The sequence below is a fragment of the Excalfactoria chinensis genome, chromosome 1, assembly GCF_039878825.1.
Source record: "Excalfactoria chinensis isolate bCotChi1 chromosome 1, bCotChi1.hap2, whole genome shotgun sequence".
In the NCBI taxonomy this organism is placed as follows: Eukaryota; Metazoa; Chordata; class Aves; order Galliformes; family Phasianidae; genus Excalfactoria; species Excalfactoria chinensis.
The window spans coordinates 33,204,861-33,215,954 of NC_092825.1; the positions used below are offsets into that span (position 1 = coordinate 33,204,861).

Sequence of the window (11,094 nt, forward strand, 5' to 3'; positions counted from 1 at the left end):
AAGACAAAATCGTTTCTTGCATAGCAGTAGGAGGTATAAATACTTCCATTGTTGTTGTTGTTGTTTTCTTTTAATATAAATAATTATTTAAAATACTTAAATATTAATAAATAAACATATAAAAGCTCAGTTAAAAAAAAATCAAAAAATAAACATTGTGCATTGTCAAATTTAAACTAGTTGAGCACAAAAGGTCATAAGATGCCATTAGCAATTGCATCGCCTCAGAGACTGGCTTCTTTTCCTTTTGGAACTCGGAGGATCCACCAGCTTCTGTAAGATGCTGAACAGCTCATTCGCAGCTTTGCGCTGGATTCTCAAGTCGCTCATCTGTTTTGAGCAAGAAACAGACAATACAAAGGTCACACTGAGAGCTGTATTTATTTACTGATTCCACCCTTCAGGCTTAACTGCTAATGACACAGAAGAGAAACTGGAAGCTTTCGGTTACTCTACCGCCCAGTTCCTGAAACTAAGAACCCCTTTTTCACAGATTTCTGTTTTCTGCCTTCTCTGTTACTTTGCAGTGTAACAGACCAAGCACATGCTGTGCAACGGAGGCACTCTGTGGTCATTGCTGGTTTGTGACACCGCTTGCGGTACGCACCAGCCACCAGCTCCTCCAGAGCACAGGGATCAGCAGAAGTTGGTGGCTCACACCGCAAGCACTCATCCAACAAGTTGGGTGACCCAGATCCCACAGAGATGTGCCAGGCACAACTTCCCAACCCGATTTCTAATCACCAGGAGCAGCTGCCACTGTCTCTGTGCCAGGCACTGGCAAGGCCCAGGGTGAGCAGCCCCAGTGGAAACATTATACTTTCCATCGCAAGTGGAGCCAGCCAAGGGTTACCAGGTACGTTACTAAACTAACACTGCCCTGCTTCAGGACTCTAAACTGGAAAACACAAGGTCACAAGTGCCTTGGAGGCAGACAAAGAGCCTTACCTGAAGCTTTGACAGGTCCATGATATCTTTCACCTTCTTTGTGCTATCACGAAGGTCGTTTTTCAGAGTATAGAGCTCCTCAGATATGTGTTTGATGTGCGGCTTTGACTTGTCAGTGTTTTCAAACATTTCCAAGTACACTGAAACAATCTGGCTCAGTATGATCTTTTTTTCATTTCTCTGTTGAAGAATACATTCAAAAAGAAAGGTCTGTGAGTGACCATCAAGAGGAAAATGAAGGAAATTAAAATCCAGGGTCTTCTCTGCCCCAAGTTACTGCATGACAAAGAAGATGCTGTAAGTCATCTCCTGGGCTTGGCTGTACCTCAGGATCAATCCATGGTGCAGCATAAAGCACACTGAACTTTAAGAGATGCGTTTTAAAGGAGGCTGCTTTCTTATATTCATGCTACCAAAGCCGCCTCTGCTCATATTCTCTCTGCCCAGGCTGGTTACACTGGCCTCAGAGCTGCTTTTTACCAGAAGTGCCCTTCAGAGCACATGAGATGTTTTGTCACATCTGGTTCTGACTCACCTCTGTCCAGTTCTTCAGTTTCTCTACAATAATTGGTCCACCGTCAGCTACATCTGAATGACTTGAGTTCTACAACAGAGAACATAAGCATCTGTTATACAAACACTATTTATTACAAGGTAAATACTGTTCTCCACTCAGATGAACAGTAAAAAGCACAGACGCGTGATATTTGCACCATTAATATGTAATTATTGCAACGCTTTGGATTCTGAACTACTTTGCAAAGGAATTATCTAAGCACTAAATCACATTGTATGACTATATAGCAACAAAAACCCCATTAGTCTTCTTATCAGTTAAATCTTCTGATACAGTTCATGAGAACAGAGCCATTCACCACCATATTTTACCAACTGTTCACTGTCAGTTTTGTTATTGATAGCTGAGAACTAAATTATTAAGCCTAGCAGCTGGCTAGGCATTGTCAGATCCGGTAGCACCTCTAGGTTCGTATTCACCCTGTCTCAGTAAAATCTCATGTGAAACAAAGAGAAATTAGCAATAAAACTATACTATAAAACTGTCATTTGTAAAACTGGAGAATAGCCCAGTAGCCCGCAGTCAGATATGGGGATATGTAAGAGGCTACCATATGGTATGGTGATATGTGGGCTATCAAGAGGCTTGCAGGGTCAGAGTTTAACCATCAGGTGTTAGCCACACACTGTGGCAGGCTCTAGGAAACAAAGAACAATACAGTTCTCCCAGCAAGGAAGGGCAAACTTAATCATTTCCTTTTCTGTGTTTTGTCTTTCTTTTTATACACAACAGCTGCTATTTCCTTTTTCGTCTGCTTGGTAATTTAAATACCGTGAGTGTAATGGGAAAGCTTGCAGGCTGACAGTAAGCCCACAAGCTGATAGGCTCCTGGTGCCGAGCACTTTGCCAAAGCCGACTCTGCAGCTCTGAAGAGTAGCAAGCATCTGCTGCTGACTGCAGCTTTTTAATTTCTCTGCCAGAGGCTCACCACCACTCAGGATCTCTCAGACCGAGTTCTGTATGTTCTAGTATAAACATCTCTTAGCTGCACTAATGATGAATTTAGGATGTAAGGCCGATGGTACAGCTGGCCTCGTAGCAATTTGGAACAATAAAGTATTACACCGCGTCTCTGAAGTGATTCTTTGACTACTAAATCTCAACTTTCACATGCACAAAATTCTGAAAAATCAGAGCTGGAAATAGGAGCAGACTCTTGCTATGACTTTCATGTGATTAAAGAAAATAGAAACAAAACCAACGGCATATTAAGATGAAAGATTAAGATGAAATGCCGCTATTGTAGATCTCTTATCTCTATGACTAACCCCAGCTGCAGTCAGCTGTGAATTTCTTCAATGCCTCCTAGTTGAAGTTAGGTGAACTACTATTACAGTCATTAAGTTATCAAAATTCTGTCTGAAAAAAAAAAGGTACTATCACTTAACATTTCCACACCAGACTATAGTCACAGACATCAGGATGCCTGGAGGTTGTAAAAGTGGCAGTAAATTGCATCTGAATAGAACGGAGTCTCGATTCATTCATAACAAACTGCATTAGGATTTCTTGTAATAAAATATTTCATGAATTCAAAAGCGAATGGAGCTGGGAGAAGATCTTGTGAAAGGTGGAACATCCCTGAAATAAATGCAAACTGCTGCATTAACAGTCACAGTATGAAAAACTGAAAGAAAAACTGAATCATACTTGTGGGAGACCAAAAGCTGACAAAACCCAAGAAACTGACCATATTATTGTAAAAAGGAAAAAAAAGAAAAGAAAAAAGAAAAAAGATGTAACAGAAAAAATAATTCTATAATCATCATATACTGCATATTGATATACACTGAGATCTAGGACAAACAGTGCTCTACAGTGCTACTGCATTTGTATCTACAGCACAAGAAGCAGAAGGAGAAGAGAAATGCAGTAGAAGACAATACTTACAAAGTCAGCTTTCAGTTTGTCTATATCATCTTGAAGCTGAACAAGATTTAGACTACTTGCAGTATGTCCATAATAGATCATAATGACAGACAGAACAAACATGTTGTAAGTCTGGCAAGTCATCTTCTTGGTGATGGCTCAGTTCAAATGCTCTGATAACTTCTGGGAGATGGCAGATATAAGCTCAGTGAGCTTCAGCTTCTAATAGTTATATGTTCTATTAGAAGAAAGTAGACGAGTGAACTTCATCTGCCTGTCAGTGGTATTTATACCTGGTCTTGAAATTTTTTATTTCGTCATCGCAGGCTGTGTATATTTAACCAAGATAGTGTTAGATAAGATTTTGCTATTGGTTGGTTGAGGGAATCCCTCGAAAGTGTCTTTCTTAAAGCATGGTCCTGGAAAATTTTTCAGTGGTTCATCAGATGGTAAAATTTACGTGGCAATTTCTGAAGTTTCTTTTACCCGTGGTGGGGAAAAAGAGGGAAATTATGATAGTGATTGAAGAGGATCCCTTGTGGCTCAGGCACACTCTTACAAGCTATCTGAAAAATCGTCTCATGTGGTTAAAGGGTCAGTATAACAGTCAACTCATTTCTGGTATTCTTTTAAAGTAACCACTGAGGCTTCTGTGGCATCTATCAGAATCATTTTAAATTTTAAATCTTCTTAGTGCTGTCCGTCCATGAAACACTATTTTCATTCTTTCCATAGTCTGAAGTCTATTCTAGCTCTTTCTCATTATTTACCCTGAATTCAAACTAGACTTAGAGAAAAAGAGGTTCCAGCGTGGATGCAATGATATATTAAATATCCCTATGATTTCCTACTATTTGCAAAAGCAGGATATTTTCTACTCAAGGCACTCATCTGTGTCTGACAATGATTGAAATTCCCCACCTCTGTATTAAGTTCACTTATGTATGGGAAATATGTTGTTTTAAAAAGCCCAGTGGAATCAGAGAAAAAGAATGATCCCCAAGTGTGTATAGACCCCTATAACGCATCTGTTGAAGGCTGTTGGAGATGGGGTTCTTGCATGGGCACTGAACTCTGCTTTGAGGAATATCATTAGATTGAAAAAAGCTCACTGTGCAGAGCTTTATAATGAAGTCAAGTAATTTTAGACTGTAGTAAATGAGTGCAGGTTGAGTACTAGACTCGCGAGGAAAAGAAAAAGAACCTCATAGGAAAAAAGCAAGAGAGGATCAGGAAGGGGGAAGATGTGGGCTCTGTTCACACAGTCCTCAGCAGAGGATATCTGTAGCCCATGAGAAACAGAAGGGACTCAAAGTGGCCACCAGAAAGACTGTATGGGTCTTCAAATGTTCCTTACAAGAAGTTGTCCCTTACTTGACAGTACCTCCAATCTCAAGAAACGGCTAGTAATTCTATTAATAGTTTTTTTATCCACAGGTTGAAAGAAGATCTCCTTCCAACAGGGTAAGTCTAGGCTGCAATGACCACTGCAAAAAGAGGATTGCCATTTTGCCAACAGAAGAAGCAAATCCCATCAGTGGTGACAGGCCCAAAATCTACATGCAGAACTCCCTGGGAACTGCAGCATATCAAGATGGCATGCATCTCACAACAGAAACAGTACTGCACTGATTTTTTGGCTGTAAGTGCACTTGCAGTATTGATGCTAGACAATATCCTTATTGGCTTGAACTTGGACTGAACTGTCAGAAGTGTTGCGACAGAGGTGAGGTGATAATGCTAAGCATGGCTATTCAACAACTCCTCAAAGCACAGCACAAAGATCAAAGTAATCATGCTAGAAATACAAAGCAAACTCACATGCAACACAATAGCAATACCAGACTATCAAGGCCAGGCTGGATCGGGCTCCATGCAGCCTGACCTAGCTATGTACGTCTTCGTTCATTGTAGGAAAGTTGGACTAGATGATCTTAAAAGGTCTCTTCCAGCTCTAAGGGTTCTGTGATTCTATGATTCTTTGATTCTATCAGTGATGTGAAAATACCTGGATTGTTTTGTAAACCAAGCAAGGACAAAATACGTGTTGTGGCACAGCTTAACATGGGTTTGCATGTATGGGAAAATTAAGAAAACTTTACAAGACAAGAGACACGTGCTGAAGTATATCAACTGGCCAAGAGCCAATGGGGAGATTCTTTGGCAAACTGTTGGAAAATAAATGTCAACAGCATATGGAAAGTGATTCCTCTTACATATGGGGCTCTTTAAACTGTCAGAAACATACCGCTGCAAGAGGGACTGGGTCATCAAGTCTAATTTTCTTTTTGCCACATGTCTTAATTTGAATAGTGGCTTTCTGTTGAATTATGTATGTGTAAAGAAGTGAGGCTAGGAGGGTAAACAGTTTGGAACCGTTTACTCAAACAAATTACAACATAAGTGAATGCAATTAATTGTTGTAATGAACCAATCAGGCAAAAGGTATAATTCCAGGAGATGAAAGTTGAAGTCAGTGACACTGCCTTTCTCCGCAGATTACACTGCATTAGGTTAGACTGCTGTATTAAGCATACCAAATGTGCATTTTTATCCACAGGAGAGTTACTTCCTTTTGATCTCCCATTACTGAACAGAATGCTAAGTTGAGCTTTTAAGAATAATAGGAGTAAGAAATACCAGAAAGAAAGGATTTTTCCAGTGCACCTTTTGTAGATACTGTTTGGAAGTTCTGGGGATTTGTATAGCTGATTTCATTACTAGATTCTCATCGCATTTCAGAGAAGACCACAGACAACTAATTTTGCAGGTCAGAAAATGGAAGCAAAGAGCAATGGGGTGGTTCATGATCATTCGGCATCTAGTAAATGCAAATCTAGGAACACAGACAATATCTTCCAGTTTCAGTCTGGTCCTTTGCCCATTAAGCATCACCATGAGTATTGTATCATAAACTGAGACAATAGAATGAGAAACGATAGCAAAGAAGAAGAAATCCATGGCATACAGCTTTGTCATGCTATCTTCTGTGTTCAGATCTGACTTCCAGGTACCAGCCTTCTTCAAAGTAATATTCCTATTTCAGTACTTCTATTTGTCACCACTATTCAGTGATCAGAGAAACATTTGAATATTCTATGGTAAATGCATAATCTGATGACGGGACAGAAAACGTATTCTAACAAAAAAAATTCTTTACATTTGAATAAGTTGTGCCATGTTAATATTTACGTGCTTTTATCATATTTTATGCTATTAGCACACGCCATCACCTTTCCAAATCACCTTGAAACTAAGCAACAACTTGGATTAGGTGGTCAGAATGTGAGAGCCCCCGAGTCCTAGGAGTTTTGCTTTGCTTCCAGATGGTTTGTTTTGTGTTGCCACACAATGTATCCAAACAGGTCTCCATGTCTCATGTCTCTCTAGTTGACCAAGAACAGTGAGCAATGAAGTTGGGAGGAAAGCTCAAGAAATGACATTTCCTCTACATTGCCTCTCCTGGGCTAATAGCACCATTACATACATAATGGAATATCCTGTAAATATCTCCCCTCTTCTAGAGAGACAAGGGATTAAGACCATAGAGTTCTTTAACTGTCTTCCTTGGTACATATGTACTGAGCACATGCTGGATGAGAGTAAATGTTTGCTACTAATAAAAAGATCTTTACCTGAGCACTAGCTGTTATCTAGGTAAAAGACATGCCAGAACAGTACTGAAAAGTCTTGTGCCACATGTAATTGGAATGGTCCTTGTGTGTAGCTCAACAGTTACAGCTGGACTGTCATCTCTTCCAAAAGCAATATGAAATGAAACCAAAGCATTTTTTCATTTTGCTGCCTGGAAATCTTCTGATTCTTCACGCAAAGTTGCGGTTTCACACCCTTTGGTTCAGGCAATGCCTTGCATCACTTACCCAATTATGTCCTTGCACAGTCATGTCAGATTTCACCGTGACCACTGACTAAAGCTTTTTCCTTTCGTTTTTTATTTTATGTGAACTCTTCAGTGTTCTGATTAAGTCGTGACAAAGGAACTACACTTAATAGCCCAGATCTCTGACAGACTTTCATTTCTCTAAAACTCAGTATCTCTTTCTATTACCACTGTGCAAGGAAAGCAGCCCAGGGCTGGAAAACCCATTCTGACCTTGCATAACACTTCATTCTTTGCTTTACTTTTCTATAAGGTAGAAGTAGTTCCTTCTGTTCTTCCTCCACAATGTTGGGGGGCAGTAAGTGGTCTAAGTAATTGAAGTTTTACACACTTTATACCAGCACTACATAATTACTATTATTATTCATTGTAAAGCTATCTATCTACAAAGAGGATGTCTTGGCAATCAGACTTCATTACTTTGTAACTAGCTCTTGTGAACACACTGAAAGACTAACATTTGTCTCCACCCCCGAAAGAAAGAAGGAAGGAAGGAAGGAGGGAAGGAATGAAGGAATGAAGGAAGGAAGGAAGGAAGGAAGGAAGGAAGGAAGGAAGGAAGGAAGGAAGGAAGGAAGGAAGGAAGGAAGGAAGGAAGGAAGGAAGGAAGGAAGGAAGGAAGGAAGGAAGGAAGGAAGGAAGGAAGGAAGGAAGGAAGGAAGGAAGGAAGGAAGGAAGGAAGGAAGGAAGGAAGGAAGGAAGGAAGGAAGGAAGGAAGGAAGGAAGGAAGGAAAGAATAGAAATCAATAGAGAAAGGCTCCATAAGTTAATCTTTTTTATTATTTTGGAGAGGGGATTAAGTTCTGAAATTCTCAAATTTATCTGGCATTTTCTAATCAAATATTATATTCTGCACATTCCAGTTACTTTTTAGAAATGTTGTTTGAGAGTATAAGAAAACCTGATTGTGCCATTCTGGAACACAGCACAAAGAAGATCCTTTGGACTCATGCACCTGGCTGCACACAGTTGGCATCAAGGAAAAAAAAAAAAAAAAAAAAAATATCATAGGTGTCTTATTTCTGTCACAAAATTTCTCGCACACATCAGATGATGAGTCTTCTGAAGAAAGGTAAGTGGAGGAAACTAACACCCAGCAGTGACAGAGATGTCCAGCTATATAATTAACTTATGGTTACTATTTTAAGCGATTAGAGTGTGAGGTAAAATAAATTAGAAACATGGTACCTTGAATAACACAAGACTTTTGCATCATACTTCCCTTCAGAATTTCAATTTGGTATGTGGGATGAAAGAAGTTTATGAGACGGGAGAGCCTTTCCCCACAAAACACCAATTATGACTTTCTGAATTAATAAGAGGAAGTAACTGTCCCCTCGTGCTCTGAGTACTCAACCACCCTACAAGAAGAGGAATTCAAGTTCCTGCCTTGCCAGGGTTTTGCCTTGAGAATATATCCTCTTTTTTCTGGGCCAAGCAATAGCAAAATTCAGAAACAGAATTAAAATATTTTTCTAGAGAAATGCAGAGATGACAATACATTTAAAACAAGCTGTCATCCCTCCCTTTCTTTGAAAGAACTGAGGTGTGTAAGGAATTCTGAGGTTAGAAAGGAGGACCTACAACAAAAGTTGTGATAGTGCTGATTGCTCAAGAACACTGATATATAATGGGCACTGAAGGGTCCTCCTTGTTCCTTGTGCTTTGGTAGAGGTTGACGCAAACTTCTTTCCAGCTCTCCACAAAAAAAGACATCCCACTCTGCATGTATGCATGATAAAAATTTTCTGAATTACCAACAGGAAACAGCCACAAGAAAGGCAGATGCAGTCATAAAATGTGTTTTTTCTTGTAATGAAGTATGGAAAATAATAATGGCAGCATAGAAGGCAATGACAGTGAAACGGCACAGGTTTTTATTTCATACTTCTACAGCTTTAACATAGCCACGTCCTAATAAAAATCTGTTATCCATAAAATAGAAGATAATTCCAAATTTTATTTGTTTTTACTTTAAGGCTGTACCAATGGAAAAGCAGCCTAGCTGTTGGCTGCTGTTACTTAAAATACTTCCTGTACTACAACCTCAGATTATCTATTGGGTTTTCTGCAAAAAAACCTTCCATTTTCACCAGCTCATCTTCATTCTTCCAAGAAGAATAAAACACTTACTTAGTCCTGAAAGTTTTCTGTTTTCAGCACCACGTATCTTTTAGAGATTCATTCCGTTCTGAGCATTAGATGATGAATCTCATAGTATTTTTTTTTCCTTTCTAAAGCCTCAGTGATGTGATGTGATGTGATTTTTTGAATCTTGGGGCTTTTGTTAGAGTTTGGGGGTTAGGATTATTTACTAAGCACTTTTTAATCATCAATTTGCAGGGAAATTATTGAAGGCAAGAATTTTTAAAGAGTAGGAAGGCAAATAAATGGGAAAAAGATTACTATTTTAATGTAATTGTTTACAGATTCTTCCTAAGGACTTAAAAACATTTCCACCTAAGTTCTGTAAGCAGTAATGGCATCTACAACATTAATATTGTTGATTTTTAATGCTAACCATGCAATGCTATCATTCCAATGCTATCAGTACAACCTCCAGACTTAAGGCACTTTGTAACTTGCTGGATGTAAAGTTTTCTATAAAATAATATGCATTTTATAAATGCAGATCTTCCCAAAATGATCTTGCAAGGTTTCCTACTTCTTCCCTAATAGCCGCATTCTCCGTAAGACCAGGAGTATTTCCATTAGCTTTTTCACAGATATTTATGTTTGTTTTAACATAACACTTTAATTCACTTGAAGAGAATTAATTGATTAAGAAAACAGTTCCATTGTAAGTTGGCTTGACTATATTCTCTAATTATGACTTTCTGTTGTTTTCTTTGAATGCATATATAGATATGTGTCTTTGTCGTATGTTTATACAAAAACTGAGCTGAAACATGGATCCAAACATCTTAACTTCTGCATCCAGCGATCTGCCATAGTACTTCACAATGCATATTCAAGAGGGACATTTGTTTTCAAAGAGAGATGTCTAAATGATGCTAGACTCTGATCAGTTGTCTGTTAGATGCTGTATGTGGTGGGTAAATACCAGCCAAGGTCTCAAAACTATCAATGTCATCTGCATCCAGTTTGCAATACCTCCCAAAATAACAGGGACTCTCCTGAAAATTCACTGCAGACTCAACTGGGGGCTATGATTTCCAGTTCCATTATCAATCCAATATTTCCCACACATTCTCAGTATGATCTGCCTAAGGTGCTTTTCAGACCTTCCACATTGCAACGAGCCAGTTGCATTTATGATCCTGCCATTTTAAGAGAAGAGGTAATGGCCTTAAATTGCTCCAGGGGACATTCAGAACTTCTTAGAAGGAGTGATGATGCAGAGGAACAGGCTGCCCAGGGAGGTGAAGCCATCGCCGTCCCTGGAGGTGTTCAAGAAGCCAGGAGATGTGGCACTGAGGGACTTGGTTAGTGGTCATGGTGATGATAGGTTGACAGCTGGACTAGAGGATCTTAGTGGTCTTTTCCAATCTTTATGATTCTGTGACTGTATGTTTACCAAGTTTTCTTCACATGTTGGTTTTTGTGATTTATTCCTCTTCCTTATATCAGTTGTCTGAATTGTTGGCTTTTATTTGAGGTGGAGGCATTTGATTTAGTTTCCAACAAGAAATGCAAATGCCATTTAAGTTCTGGCTGTACTTTGACATTCGTTTGCCCAAGCTAAATATTAGTGCAATATAATATTAGTATAAATTAGTATTTTGGGGGCAAATCTGGTCATTTTCACATTATTCCTTGCATTTTAAAAAATAATTAA

The 11,094-nt window shown here is 39.0% G+C and overlaps 1 protein-coding gene across 1 annotated transcript; it reads right to left on the minus strand.

Moving 5' to 3' along the window:
* Positions 1-207: 207 nt before the first annotated feature.
* Positions 208-3,538, minus strand: IFNG (interferon gamma). The gene is made up of 4 exons (XM_072351279.1): positions 3,416-3,538; positions 1,484-1,552; positions 949-1,128; positions 208-330 (listed from the first exon to the last, which is right to left on the minus strand). The coding sequence occupies exons 1-4, from the start codon at positions 3,536-3,538 to the stop codon at positions 208-210; spliced, it is 495 nt and encodes a 164-aa protein (XP_072207380.1).
* Between the last annotated feature and the right edge of the window lie 7,556 nt (positions 3,539-11,094).